The sequence below is a fragment of the Oratosquilla oratoria genome, chromosome 10, assembly GCF_046742065.1.
Source record: "Oratosquilla oratoria isolate Oo_2021 chromosome 10, ASM4674206v1, whole genome shotgun sequence".
NCBI lineage: Eukaryota > Metazoa > Arthropoda > Malacostraca > Stomatopoda > Squillidae > Oratosquilla > Oratosquilla oratoria.
This window is the reverse complement of record NC_134786.1, coordinates 58063600-58079726: the sequence shown is the minus strand read 5'-3', so window position 1 is coordinate 58079726 and position 16127 is coordinate 58063600. Positions and strand designations below refer to the sequence as shown.

At 42.8% G+C, this 16127-nt stretch overlaps 1 protein-coding gene across 9 annotated transcripts in view; it reads right to left on the bottom strand.

The window, feature by feature from the left end:
- Positions 1 to 1283: 1283 nt before the first annotated feature.
- Hem (Nck associated protein 1 Hem) overlaps positions 1284 to 16127 on the bottom strand; it is a 57258-nt gene continuing 42414 nt past the window's right edge. For 8 of the 9 annotated variants that reach the window (XM_076191907.1, XM_076191911.1, XM_076191909.1 and 5 more), the window contains 2 exons: positions 7887 to 7976; positions 1284 to 4040 (listed from right to left, as the gene is read on the bottom strand). In XM_076191907.1, the coding sequence (XP_076048022.1) occupies positions 3930 to 4040; positions 7887 to 7976 (201 nt within the window). In that variant the 3' untranslated portion in view covers positions 1284 to 3929. Of the gene's footprint in view, positions 4041 to 7886; positions 7977 to 9594; positions 9711 to 16127 lie in introns of those variants that run through there. The other variant, XM_076191915.1, reaches the window with a different exon arrangement.

The following is a 16127-nucleotide window of genomic DNA, read 5'->3' as shown; positions in this document are numbered from 1 at the left end:
CTCCTCCGATCCTGCCACAAGTGCAGTGTCGTCAGCAAACAACTGGCTTATCTCCCATTTTTCTCATTTCCTTTAACCATGTCCAATCCCAAATCCATTACCTTTGCATTTACCTATTGCAACCCACCCATGTATAAATTGAACAGCCAAGACGACATAACACATCCCTGGCAAAGTCCCACCTTTATCTCAAACCACTCACTCCATTTCTGATTCTAACACAAGCTCTACTGACGATGATGACATGGTTTAACATTACAAACTCTCCCTATCAGAAGGCTAGGATGGTGCCCCTCAAAGAGGACTTTGTAGCATGGAACTTAATGAACCATGCCCTTAGTTCAACTTTGCTGGTGGCAGGGTTAGAACCACCATCCCCTCGACCTTTCCCGCATGTAACAACACCCTAACCCACTCAGCCAGTGAGATTCACAAGCTTGTAAAAAATCTTGACTGCTCTTAACAGCTTTCCTACTATCTCATATGTCTGCAGTACCTCCCAGAGTGCCTTACTGTCTGCCCTGTCATAAGCCTTTACCAAATCCATGAAGGCCCAAAAAAAACATCCTTATCTTTTCCTAAAGCTTTCTTACATATCTGTCTGATCACAAAAATCTGACCCATGCAACCCCACCTGCCCTAAACCCACAATGTTCCTCACCAATTCCTCCCTGTTCCTTTCCTAATCCCCTCAATCAAGATTCTCCCATAAGTCTTCCCAACTAAACTTAACAAATTTATCCCTCTCAAAATACTACACTCACACTTGTCCCTTCTTCCCTTGTAAAGTGGAACTATACAGGCACTCCTCCAGCACTCTAACCTCTCTTAAACAAACATTAAATAACATCACCAGCCTGACACCCTTCCAACCTAAGTGCCTTACCTGCTCTCATCAGCTGCCTTCACTTCATCTTTCATTATTTCTCCTCCATTTTTCTCACTCATCACGGTCATTTTCTTAGTGCTTCCCACTGCAACTACCTTTCCCTCTCTATCCTCTTTTACATTTAGCAACTCCTCTGCCCATCTTCCTCTTACTGTCTCTTCCATTATCTCTCCATCTGCACCTTTTACCTTTTCTTCTCTACTTGATTCACCTCTTCATCCTCTCTTCATTTCTTTCCAAAACATCTTTTTATTATTTTCAAAATGTTCTGTCATACTCTTACCCCATTTCACAACTGCTTTCCTCTTTGCCTTCTTTATCTTATGCTTTATTTCCCTTCTCTTTGTAACTTTTCTTTCAAACTTATAATACCCTCAGGTAAATGAAAGAACAATTCATTTCCAAATTTACTTTGGCATTATGGAAAATGGGCTAATACATGTGCCAGTTATGGAAAATAACATATCAGTTCCATTACACAAGTATATGATCAATTTTTGTTATTTACCCTCAGAACACCAACTGAGGAACTAAGTTGAAGCTGTGCTTTCCTTCATCAATGAAAGTCATGATCTAGAGCATATACACCAGCTTGTACTTATATCAATTGAAACATACAATGTTAAAGACATTACAATTGGGAAGAATGTGAACCTAAGTGAAGACGATCTAGTCACTATACACCTGCAACCATCTCCCACTGACTCACTTGACTGACTCACGCTCCATACAAGCCAAACACATAAATTCCTAATAGATCCACTTCTAATTGTCAAAGCAAACAAAATAAGTATTAAGTTCTCTCAATGCTGGATTTAATACATTTGTCTGCCCCTACTCTAGCATGAACTAACTGAACCAGGCCTATATAAAAATGGGAAAATGATAGGGGAAATAAACAAAAATGATAATGACAAAAGTAAGAAAAAATTGTGCACAGCAATACTGATGAAGGCCTGCAGGTTTATAAGCAGAGAAACTTCCTAATGTAACCAAGTGAATTGGGGCTAGCCAGAGGCACATCAAGCCAGCACTTTTTCAAGTACATCTGATGTACATCATGCAGGCTTCAAAGTAAACAGATGTTAAGCATATCTTAAACAAACACATACCTTGATCACTTTCCACATTACAAGAGCAGTAACAATCTTACATTAGTTGGACAACCTTACATAAAACAAAAATCTACAGAACTAGAAAGATGTGTGAATTTTTCCCATTACAATTCATATAAAATATGCATAACTGGTTTAATTATTTGAAACTATTCCACAACTCATAGCCATAAGGGTAAAGTAAATAGAGATGATGTTTTCAAGATTTGCACTCAGGTAACTCAAATACTTGGAATCAATCCTATGTACACAAGGCCTTCAAAATCTAGGCCCAATGAAATCATAAAACAAATAAATTTCAATACATCAAATAAATTCTACTGTATAAATTCCTCATGTTATTAAAAGTATTTGACTTATTAATTCCTGGGATGGCTGAGTGGTGAGCAAGAAGTTGACTGCCTGAAGGTATTTTTCTCAGTCTCACCACTAGTTAACCCCTTCAGCCTGAGGACATACTATACAATGTTCTAGATCAGTGGTTCTCAAACCGGAAGCCATGGCAGCCCCCCAAGGGGCCCACATCAGTATTCTAAAAGGTCCATGGCAGGGGAGTAATCACAACAGACAGTGTCTGCTTCACACCCTGGTGAGAGTGCAGAGTGCTGATCAAGCTCATCACGCTGCTCCCTCTCGCACCAGTGCATCCTTAATTCATTTCAATGCCATTGGACCAATGACTGGGCTAGAATAAAATATGGCTGTTACATTCATATATGTACATAAGAACTGAAGGGGGGGGAGCACAAAAAGGTTAATATCCCCTCGGTGGGAAATAAAGTGAAAAAGTTTGAGAAACACTGTTCTTGATAATGCTAGATTATCTTATTTAGCCACGTTGTCATCCTTGGGCTGCAGATTCAATGATCCCTCCATAGTAACAATATACTGTACTTGACACATTTTGCTCTGTTTGTTACCTGACGACTTTGATCATCTTCAAGAACAGCCCTCAGACTGAAGGGGCTAAGCCACTTCATGTGATCTAAGCAAGTCTGTGACTTCTCTCCTCAAGAGTCACTATGACCTCTGTTCTCAGAGGCCAACCATAACTGTACCCACTTACCCACCCCTTAAAGCTGTGTCAGGGTTTGGCCTGCTGCTTCAGAATAAGGCTGCACCCAAATCATGAAGCTGTGAAATGACATTGCCAAAATGATGCACTAAAATGTGATTTTGAAGTGCTCATACTTGAATATTTTGGCCTTTCTAATTAGTCTAATTTCAAATGGATTCCTGCAGCAAACTACTTGTATGAAATGGAATGCCAGGGCATCAGAATGTATTGCTTCATAAATTATGGTGTCTGCTTAAAAAAAAGGAGAATAAAAAAAGCACAGTACCCAGCTTCTCTCAAAACACTGTGGCATAATGGAAAAAGATTCTGTTCATCGTCACTTGAACATACATGTTCAGTTTGCATTTTGCTACAATTATCTGCCACCACAATGCTCATCTATGTTGCAACTATCACCACTGTCATTCCTATTTTTGTCCATGTCCTTTGTCATCCTTTATAGTCTTGTCAGTGTCAATCACTGTTCCCCTCCTCTTTCCCCACCTCAAACAATAAGAGAAACCACAGGACTATGTATGCCTTCCTCCTTTATCATATGTGTGAAATATTCAACATGTCTTGATATCAAAATAAGTTGGTAATCATGCTAAGACTTGCATAAATGCACACAATAAAGAAAGCCTTGTCAAATGAGCCTCTTGACTCTGACCTCCAAATACTCTGGTTCCTGATAGCTTTGCAGTACCACAGCAGTTATCAGTGATATGCTGCCTCAGTGGTGATGCAGTGGTTCCCTGCATTTTCCAACCCCCCTTCTCAGTGACTATGGGGTTGGTGGTTGCCTACCAACCCCACCTCATTAATGTTGAGGTTCCTGGTGTCTAGGGGTTGGAGGCAGAGCGTACCACTAGCCATGCTGATCAGCTTTATGAACTGCATGGTATGCATTGCGAATAAGGGCATATGGGAAGCAGGCCTCCAATAAGTCCATTGTGAGGAAAGGTGACTCTCCAACAATCTGCAAATCATGCACAAAAAATAAGTGTTCCTAATACTTTAACACACACAAACACATGCACACACAAAAATGAGACTGCTCAGCCTGACAACCCAGGGAACACCAACAGCACACAAAAAATATACATATACATACATACATACATACATACATACATACATACATACAAACATACATACATACATATATATACCAAAGGCTTTTTCCCCATTACAAGAGAGGTGACCAATAACAAACCACTCCCACTCACTCCACCCCCACACACTCCATCCCCATTCACCCCCCTCCCTCCCTCTTTTCTTGGCTCCTCCTGGATGACAGGTCATCCCTGCATCTTGCCCACTGCCCTGGGTCGCAAGACACAGCACATCCAAAGCAAGGCTGCTTCATTAAATCGGCGAGCCCCACCTCCATCCCCTTCGGGCTGTGTCATTTTATTTTTCATACACTCCCTCACCCCCCATTCCCCACCCACTCCTTTTCATGCATCACAGCATCATCCATACACAACCTTTCTCCATCCAACCCTATCTTCTGTCCTCTCCCAACCTTCCTCAACAGACATTCCCCTCTTTCCCAATGCCCCCTTCACCCCATCCATACATCTCATCCTTGGTCACCCCTCATGTTCACTCCTTCTACCTCTGCCTTCCACACCTCTTTTACTAGTCTTTCTTCACTCATTCTTTCCATGTGTCCAAACCATCCCAATACTCTTTCATCATCCTTATCTCCCAACTCCCTTTCCACCCCAGTTCTCCTCCTCATCCTCCTCGTTTTTCACTCTATCTAGCCTAGTAACCCCTATCATACTTCTAAGGCACCTCATCTCAAACATATTCAAACTCCTCCCCTCTTCTTCTCTTATGTTCCATGTTTCTGCCCAATACAATGCTGTCGGCACAATCACTCCTTCATACAATCTCCTCTTAGCATCCATTCCCAAATGTCTATTTCTCATTACACTTTTTTAATCCACCAATACATTTACTTGCTTCTTTCAATCTATAATCTACCTCCACCTCTACTCCTCCCTTTCCCATCACATTTGTATCCAAGTGTCTAAAATTCTCTACTTCTTCCAGTCTCTCTCCCTTAATACTCACTTCCAGTTTTCTACCACTTTCTCCCTTGTACATCTCATCACCTTACTTTTACCCACATTTATCTTCAACTTCCTTCTTTCACACACCTTCCCAAACTCTGTCACTAAAACTTCCTCAATCCCTCCTCTGATCCTGCTACAAATGCAGTGCTGTCAGCAAACAACAACTGGTTATCTCCCACTTTTCTCAATTTTCTTTAACCATCTCCAACTCCTGACCCACTACTCATGCATTTACCTCTCACACCACCCCATCCATGTATAAATTGAACAGCCAAGGTGACATACCACATCCCTGAAAAAGTCCCACCTTTACCTCAAACCACTCACTCTCACCATTTCTGATTCTAACACAAGCTCTACTACTCTTATAAAAACTCTTGACTGCTCTTAAAAACTTTCCTCCTATCCTATATATCTGCAATACCTCCCACAGTACTTTCCTGTCTACCCTGTCATAAGTTTTTTCCAAATCCATAAAGGCCCAAAAAAACATCCTTACCTTTTCCTAAAGCTCTCACATATCTGTCTTACTACAAAAATCTGATCCATGCAACCCCACCTGTCCTAAACCCACAATGTTCTTCACCAATTACTCCCTCTGTTTCTCTCCTAATCCTCTCAATCAACTCTCCCATAAGCTTTCTCAACTACACTTAATAAACTGATCCCTCTCAAACTACTACATTCACACTTGTCCTCTTTTCCATTGTAAATTGGAACTAAACAGGCACTCCTCCAACACTCTAACCTCTCTTAAACAAACATTAAATAACTTCACCAGCCAGTCCACCATCATTGTACCTCCTTTTCTTAGACATTCTGCATGACACCCATCCAACACAGGTGCCTTACCTGCTCTCATCATCTTAACAACTGCCTTCACCTCATCTTTCCTTATTTCTCCTCCATTTTTCTCACTTATCGCAGTCATTTTCTTAGCACTTCCCACAGCAACTACCTTTCCCTCTCTATCCTCCTTCACATTTAGCAACTCCCTAAAATACTTTGCCCACCTTCCTTTTACTGCCTTCTCTTCCATCATCTCTCCATCTTCACCTTTCACCTTTTCTTCTCTACTTGATTCACCTTCTCTTCCTCTTTTAATTTCTTTCCGAAACAACTTTTTATTACTTTCAAAATTTTCTGTCATACTCTTACCCCATTTCACATCTGCTCTCCTTTTTGCCTCCTTCATCCTATGCTTTACTTCTCTTCTCTTTTCTTTGTACCTCTCATATGATTCTCTCATCCTATTTTGTAACCAATCTGTGAAAACTTGCTTTGTCTCTTCTACAAACTTCTTTGTCTCATCATCCCAACACGCACTACCTTCTCTTCTATTTCCTCCTGTCCTCCTTGTTCCACACACCATCTTTGCACACCTTGTGACTCCCTCCTTGAAGCATCCCCATTCCTCCTCCACTCCTAATACTTCTCTATCTTTCACTCCCTCTCACTCCTCTCTCAGCTTCTTTTACTCCTTCTCCTTTTCTTTCTCATTTAATTAGTTCACTTTAATCACCTCCCTACCTTCTGTCCTTTTCCTCTTTCTCCATCTATTCTCCACTCTCAACTTACCTTCCACCAAAAAATTATCTTGTATCCCCCCCACTCTCTCCCCTTAGAGCATGTACATCCTTAACTCTTCCTACTATACTCCCAGTTACCACTATATAGTCCAGTAACGCTCTATCAAATATATATATATATATACATATATACCACATGGCCTTTTCCCTTATAAGGGAGGTGACCAAATCAAAGTATATACCCACTCCACACCTTTCCAAAGCTCATTTATTGCACCCCATTGTCATCCATGTCCATCATACTCAACAGGTATGCAACAAGACACATCACTTCCACTGTAGGGCCAAAGAGCCTAAGCTGGTTTACTCCCACCACTTCATTATATGGTGATCCCCCACCCTCTGCCCCTTTACAACCACTCTTTGTTTACTCTTATCTTTAGCACTTTCTCTTCTTTGCTCAACAAACATTCTTCTTGCATCCAATGTCTTTTACAGCAATCATCCACCTAAGTCTTCCTTTCAAGTTCCCTCCATTTCCCAAATTCACTCCGTCTATTTCAGCCTTCTTTCTGCTAGTCTCTGCTTATTCATTCTTTCCATATCCCCAAACCACCTCGACAGTCTTTGATCTATCTGACACCTCTCTTTCCTTCTTCATTCTCTGCCTCACCTCTACATATCTCATTATTCATCCTTGTAACAGCTACCATACTTCATCTCAAACATGTTCAGGCTCTTCCTTTCTGCCATCAAATTCAAAGTCTCTGCTCCATGCAGTGCCATGGATATGATCACTCCCTCATCACTCATCACTCCACCACACAAATATATACACACATACAAAAAACACATGCATACATCAACTGTTCTGGAATTTTTCAGCCTATTTTGAACATGTGATACCAATCAACTCAACACAACTGTACAAAAAGTGTCTATTAATGAGAGAAAGGTAGATGTAAATGTCTATTGGACTTGTGCAAATATTATGATAAAAATGGTAAGGAATTCTTACAAGTTTAGCCTTTCAACCTAGAGACATAACAAATATATTCTGGCTAATATATGATTATTTACATACTGGGCAATCTGCCCTATCAGCCTGATATTACCAAAGACAAAATCATTGAGTAAGTTTTGTTAAAGAATTTAATCTGTTAACCCCAATGTAAATAAAACTCAGAAGTAGAGCAAAAAGGAACTCACCTCATGCAGTAGAATGTATGTGGCATCTCTGTGCTTGATCACCTCCTTATCATTTTCTTTACCAAGCCGTAACAAACTTGAAGAAGCCAACTGTAATGGACCATTTCAAATTGAGATTTTCTTTGTCAAAGAAAAAATATATACATCTCATACTACAATGCCCCACACTAACAATCACTAGACAACAATATATCTTCCCTGAGTGACTCATGATTCCGCCCAAAGGCTGTTGCCAGTTACCTAAAGGCAGTCTTCTGCAACAGAAACCAGGGCCAACAGATTGACTGATTGATGAACATCTAAAGCGTGTGCCTTCTCAGATAGTTGGCTCGAATTCTAAACAATGGCATGGCACCAGACAGCTGGATGTTAGTGGTGAACCCTAGTCTGCTGATACCGACGCTGCCAAATGCTACAGGTACACAAGTCAAAACTACGACATACAAGTAGAAGAAACCAAGGGCATTTAAAAATGTGCAACATTTGCCTGTATAAAACGAGGCTCTGGCAAATGCCCAAATGACTGTAGAAGCCTTTTATTTGCTGGTTTCATTATTATTTTGTCTATCTATATACCAAGGGTGCATCAAAGACACACACCCACTCCCATTCACCACCCTTGTTTCCCTCTCATCTTAGCTCCTTGTGGATGAAGAGTCATCCCACTATTATGTACCAGTAAAAAATGCTAACCTAGAAAAAGAAGGTCTACATACTAACTCTAAGGTAGATCTCTTCCTTTACAGCTCCTATGCTAATCCCCTGGTACATGAACTTTTTAACTTGAACATCTTCACTGTGAACCTGCCACCCAGTGTTACATCCTTGACACAGCCTTTGGACCAAGAGATACATACATATACATACATATACCAAAGGCTTTTTCCCCCTACACGGGGGGTAGCCAAAAAGAAAAAGGCATAGAAACCACTCCCATCCGTCTGGGGTATTGGCTGCATGTTATTGTGGTAAAGTAGCATGCAGCTGATACTTTAGGGTCTATATGGGGCATCCCTATGGACCAGAGCCACACATCATTTTGTCTGTGATAGAGGAAAACTCTGTGCATAGAGAAATTATGACATTTTTATACTACGACTGTCCCTCCCTTATGCTGTCCCCCAACCCCTTGTTGCTGTCCTGTACCATTTCTCTGAATATTCATTTCCTATTTTCGCCGACCCTGTGGTGGGGGAAGAGAATGCCACCACCAAGTCTTTCCACTTGAGTCATAAAAGGCAACAAAAAACAGGACGGGGATGGGATTAGGAGTCCTACTACCTGTAGCCCCAAAAGGGGACATTCCTAAAAAAAAAAGTAGTTACCAAGAGATGATCCAGAAATTTGTAGTGCCTATCATGCATCATTTCCAGGGAATCTGTTGAATTCAGTCCTGAGTGTTCATGAATTTCACCAAGCATTCAACAAGGAAACAAGAGTGGTGGATGGGAGAGGAATGGGTGGGACAGGCTGCGTGCCTTTGACTTGGCTACCTCCCATATAAGAGGGGGGATGAGGAGGACGACAACGACGACATTCCCTAGGATGTCATGGCTGTACCAGGGTTTCCCATAAATCCCTTATAGAATATATGTTGTGTTGTTGGCATGCATAATTGTGTACAATGCAGTCTTCCATAATGTGTTGAATAGCATGGGATGACACTTTACATCCTGGACAAATATCCACAATGCATTCATCCTTCCACCTGTTGATTTAGAAGTGCTGGATGGTGGACACACCACAGCCTGGCCAGGTGGACTCTATCCTTTTGAGCGAAAGAGGATTCTGAGGGTCTGGCATGCAGTAGTGTTGTCTTTCAGTCTGTTGATGGAACAGTGAGCAATATCATTATGAATATGCTTCTGGAGGCAGGTATTTGGTGGTTGTATAGTAAGAGAAGAGAGTATTTGTGTGTGATATAGGTATTTGGGTGTTGTTTTGATGTTTTTGACATGTGTGAGTGTTCTGCCACGTTGTGTAGTGGGCTGCCTGTGTTTGTGGATGCTGCAGCAAGTGTTTGTGTGCTTCTCATATCAATGTGATCCTTGATTTTGAGGAGTTTCCTTTCATGGTCTACATGGTTTGTACGTGTTGTACTCATGCAGCCTGTAATAAACTTTGAGGCTTTGTTCTGTATAGTCTGCAGGGTGCAGTGAGGTTAAAGGCCTATGCAGGGCTCATGTAATTCATCATTGAACATGTATATTGTTTCTATACTGTAATGCTAGTTTCTCTGTTTTGTCCATATGTTGTACCTGCAGGTAATTTAAGCCCACTGAGTCTAAACGTGCATTTAGTCCTTATGTTTGTGATGTGTTCTTTGAATGATAGGGATGTATCATACATTACATTATGCCAAGAATCTTGGGTGAGTGTGTGTGTGGTATGAGGGTTTTGTTGATAAAGAGGCTTGCTATGTATTTGTATTCAGTTGTCCAGTTAGGGACAAGTGTGGTTGTGGATTTGGTTGGGGCTATTTTGAGTCTATTTGTAGTGATTCCCCATCTGGAGTATTGGCTGCATGTTATTGCAGGGTTAAAAGCTGCTAAGTAGCATGCACCTGATACTTTAGGGTCTATATGAGGTGCCCCTATAGAACAGAGCCGCACATCATTTTGTCTGTGGTAGAGGAAATCTTTATTCATAGTGAAATTATGATAATTCATTATACTGCAACTGTCCCTCCTTTATGCTGTCACCCCACTCTTGCTACTATCCTGTACCACTTCTCTGAATATTCATTTTCTCATTTCATCGAACCCTGTGGTGGGGAAAAGAATACTGCCGCCAAGTATTTCCACTTAAGTCGTATCAGGCAATGAAAATGGGACTAGGCATCCTTCTCCCTATAGCCCATTATACTGCAACTGTCCCTCCTTTATGCTGTCACCCCACTCTTGCTACTATCCTGTACCACTTCTCTGAATATTCATTTTCTCATTTCATTGAACCCTGTGGTGGGGAAAAGAATACTGCCGCCAAGTATTTCCACTTAAGTCGTATCAGGCAACGAAAATGGGACTAGGCATCCTTCTGCCTATAGCCCAAAAGGGGACATTCCTAAAAAATACAAAGGAATAAAAGGGTCTGGGAGGAGTTTTCCTACCAGAACCCTAAGGTTTGGGTCTTTTAATGTGCATGGATGTGGTACAGGTAAGAGTAAAAGGAAAGAGATAGACAGTATGTTTGTGGGAAGAAAGATGGATGTGTTGGCATTGAGTGAAACTAAGTTAAAAGGGAGGGGTGAGTTTGAGTTTGGGAGTGTAGTTGGGAGGGTCTCAGGAGTGAAGAGAGAGATTGAGGGAGAGAAGGGGTGGCTATACTAGTAAGTGAAGAGATAGGTTATCATGTGGTGGAGTGGAAGGAGTTTCTTCAAGGTTAATGTGGATGAAGGTGAAACTGGGGAGATGTGGTTTTTGTATGTGCATGTGGGCCTGGTAGTGAGAAGAGTGTAGAGGAAAGGGAGGCTTTTTGGATAGATTTAAATGAGTACAAAGAGGGTTTAGGGAGAAATGTCAATGTAGTGGTGTTGGGAGATCTTAATGCTAGGGTAAGGAAAGGAACCAACAGACAGAATGGTTGGGACTACTACTACTACTACTACTACTACTACTACTACTACTACTACTACTACTACTACTCCGCCTGCTGCTGCTGCTGCTGCTGCTGCTGCTGCTGCTGCTGCTGCTGCTGCCGCCGCCGCCTAGACTGTCCGAGCAGTTCCGTCTCTCCAAGGAATGCCACAGCCAAAATGGGGTATTCCCACAAATCCTTTATGGAGTGCATGTTATGTTGTTTGCATGCATGACTGTATAATGCAGTCTTACATGACGTGTTGAATAGTATGGGGTGAAGTATTACATTCTGGGCGTTTGTCCACAATACGGTCATCCAGTCTCTTCTGGTAGCTTAGAAGGGCTGAGTGGTGGCCACATCATAGTCTGGCCAGGTGGACTCTGTCCTTTCGTGGGAGAGAGGATTCAGAGGGATGGGTATCAGGGGGTATGGCATGCAGCTATGTGTTGTCTTTTAGTGTGTTAATGGAGCAGTGAGTGATGTGATTATGAATATGTTTCCAGAGGCTGGTATTTGGTGGTTTTGGAGGAAGAGAAGAGAGTATTTGTGTGTGATATAAATACTTTTTTTTTTCTTTTTTCTTGGTGTGTGTGGAGGCTGCAGCAAGTGTTTGTGTGCCTCTCATGTCAAGGTGATCTTTGACTTTGAGGGCTTTTTTTCATAGTGTAGGTGGTCTGTGCAGCCTGTGATTGTTTTTAATACTTTGTTTTGTATGGTCTGAAGGATGTTTAGGTGTCTCTCACTGAGATTAGGTGCCCACGCTGGATTCACATAATTCATCACTGAGTGTATGCATTGTTTGTATATTGTAGTATTAGTTTCTTTGTTTTGTCCTGCTGCCACAGCATCTTCATCATAGGACCACCCCCCAACCCCAAGAGTTGGGGGCCAAACAGCGACAAACATCCCTGGCCACCGGCACTATGCAGGTGGCACCTATCCCCAGGAGGGGCTTCAGTCACCTGGGCAAGTACCACTTGTTTGCTGATGACACTGTGCTTGTGTGACAGAGTTTGGGAGGGCATGTGATAGGAGAAAGGTACTGGTAAATGTGGGTTAATGAAAGGGAATGCAATGTACAAGGGGAGAGGATGGCAGCAAATTGAAAGTGAGTATTAATGGAGGCTGGAGAAATGGATAGCTTTAGGTATTTGGGGCCACACGTGGCAGGAACAGGAGGAGTGGAGGTGGAAATAAATTGTAGATTGAGAGAAGCAAGTAAATGTCTTGGGAGATAAGAAATTCCCATGAGAACTAGACAACTAGAAATGGATGCAAAGAAATTATATGAAGGAGTGTTGTACAGACAGCACTGTATGGGGCAGAAACATGGAATTTCAGAGAGACAGAGAGGAAAAATCTAAATGTGTTTGGGATGAAATGTCTGAGAAATATAGTATGGGTTACAAGGCTGGATAGAGTGAGAAACAAGATGAGGAGGAGAGCAGGGGTGGAAAAGGAGATGGCAGACAGTGCTGATGAAAGAGTATTGGGATGGTTTGGACACATAGAAAGAATAAGTGAAGAAAGATTAGTAAAAGAGGTGTGGAAGGGAAAGATGGAGGGAGTGAACTTAAAGGGACGACCAAGGATGAGATGGCTGGATGGGGTGAAAGGGGCAGTGACCAAGAGGGAGATGTCTGTTGAGCATGAGAGGGAAAAGGCAGGAGATATGGGCGATTGGAAAATTAAAAAAATGAAGATGTCATGTTTGATTCAGAGGAAAAAATTAGCAAGGTGTTTAATAACTATTTTCTTATTATATTTAAAAAGGAGAGGGAAGATATGGTATCTGATTGCAACTCAATATTCAGTATGGAGGAGGAAAGTAGACTAACATCAGAATTAGAAAGGGAGAAGTAGTCAAATAAATTGATAGATCTAAAACTACAAAATCCCTGGGTCCAGCTATAACATTATATTTCCCTTGTAAGGGGGAAATAGCCATTAGTATATATGTAGCAAGGTCACGCCTTAAAGAATTCGTTTTCTATAATATATATGCACCATTATTTCCTGTATTTATTATTGTCACCCGTTGGAACTAGTAATTATGCAAACATATCTTGATTAATAGTTTTGTCTCTCATATCAATGTGTAAATATATATAAATAATTGTAGTAATACTGTGTGTAGTAGGAATTGTAAGTTATGAATTAATATGTGCACAGTCCTCCTAAGTATGATATGCCCTTCTTGTATTTCGCTGCTAAGACAGCAGCCTTATTTAGCTATAGTCGCATTGTATTTGCAATAAAAAAGTTCCAAGAGAATTGGAGTTTCTTAATTCCTTCTCTCACAGACAAGTTCCTTCACTAATGTAGTGGTAACATACCACTACAAATGGTGTCCCCAGAGAGCTGCCACTTGTCATCGCCAATTCCTGTTTGCCACTACAAATGGTGAACCCAGAGTTGGAGATCGGACATCCCAGCCATCTCCACTGCTGCAGAGGAAAGCACCCCTAGCTGTGAGTCCAGCCATCACAGCAGCCCTGGACTGTCACAGTAGCACAAGACGACACCCCTAGCAGAGTGGACTACAACTCCACTGCGCTGGACAACGCCCCTAGCAGTGAGGCCAGCCATTGCCACCACCAGGAGGCCCTCCAGCCACTGGCTCTACCCCCACCACCTACTGGAGCCACTGCTGGCCCTAGGACTACCGCTGCTGGACCTGCCAGAGATGCTACTACTGCCGACGGAACAGCCCCCTCCCGCAGCAGCCACCATTGGACCTCGTGCTGGCTGCCTTCACCACCACCTGTCCCAGACCACCCTGCTCGAGGTGAACCTCGGCCCGGCCACCACCTCACTGTTCCCTGGGGAGGCGAACCTCTGCCCAGCCACCACCTCACTATTCCCTGGAGAGGCAAAACTCTGCCCAACCGCAGCCCACCCGACTGTTCTCCTGGAATGGCAACCTTCTGCCCGCCCATCACCTCATTGTTCCTTGGAGAGGCATGCCTCTACCAGTCACTGTCCTCAGAGCCGACGCCACCATGAGCCAACACCACTCAGCACCCTGCCCTGCTGACAACGCTGCCTCTAGCCACCACCACCACTTCGAGCTGCCATTGTCACCGCTTCCTGTCCCAGACCACCCACTGAGTCGCCGCTGCATGTCGAGCACCAGCATGCCGCTCCCAGCCACTGCCCTGACCTGCAACTAACGCAGTCTCCAGCCACTACGAGCTGTCATAGTCGCCTGAGCACACTGCCAGCTGGCCCCCACCGCTACCAGCCGTCGCCCCGACCTGCCAACAATGCTGCCTCCACCCGCCAAAGCTGCCTGGAGCTGTCACTGTCTTCAACCGCCAACTTCGCCCCAACCCGATGCTGCTGCAGCCGCCTGCCGCACCCGCCTGCCACACCACCACCGCCTGCCACAGACCAGTGCACAGTGGCTCACAGCCTCTTCATCCATGGACTACTGCCAGCCACTAACTGCCGCTTCTGGATTGCCAGCTGAACCGCCTGCCGTCCATGGACACCTACACGCTAACACCAGGCCACGCACCTGCCATATCGGTGACTTTCGATCCTGCTGACAGCTCGTTACGCCTTGAGACTGAAATACAGTTCCTCATCCCTTGTCACTTGGGGGGGGGATAATGTAGCAAGGCCACACCTTAAAGAATTCATTTTCTACAATATACGTGCACCATTATTTCCTGTATTAATTATTGTCACTTGTTGAGCTAGTAATTATGTAAACATATCTTGATTAACAGTTTTATGTCTCTCATAACAATATGTAAATATATATAAATAATTGTAGTAATATTCTGTATAGTAGGAATTGTAAGTTATGAACTAATATATGTACAGTGCTCCTAAATGTAAGATATGCCCTTCTTGTGTTTCACTACTAAGACAGTAGCCTTATTTAGCTACAGTCGCATTGTATTTGCAATAAAAAAAGTCCCAAGATAATTGGAGCTTCTTTAATCCTTCTCTCACAGACAAGATTCAATACCATGTGGTGGTTACATACCACTACATATATATGTACTAAAAGAGTGTAAATTTGAAATATGCACCCAGTTAAAGGAAATATCTAATATATCAGTAGACAATAGTTTTGTGCCTATTTCTTGGAGGCAGGCAAATGTTCCCGTTTTCAAAAAAAGGTGACAAATCATCTATGCACAACTATAGGCTAATCCAGCATGTACCTACTCCTACCTATTCCGCTCCCCTCAACCACCCTTTCCTCCCTCTCATCTTAGCTCCTCACAAATGATGGGTCATCCTTGTATTCTGCCCACTGCCCTGGGTCAGAAGCATTGTAGTGAAACACACTACATCCACAGCAAGGTTGCTTCGCATAATTGGTGACCCCCCCTCTCTCCCTCCCATCATGCAGAAATATACATACATATACCAAGGGTATTTTCCCCCTTACAAGGGAGGTAGCTAAAGTCAAATGCATAAATCCACTGCCACCCATTTCATCCCCACAAACTCCACTCCCATTCACCACCCCTCACTCCCTCTTTTCTTGGCTCCTCCTTGATGACGGGTCATCCCTATATCTCACCCACTGCCCTGGGTCAGAAGTAATGTAGGAAGACACAGGACATCCACAGCAAGGCCACTTCATTTAATGGCAACCCCCCTCTCCATACCCAGATGCAGAAAAAGGGAAGATGGGGAGAA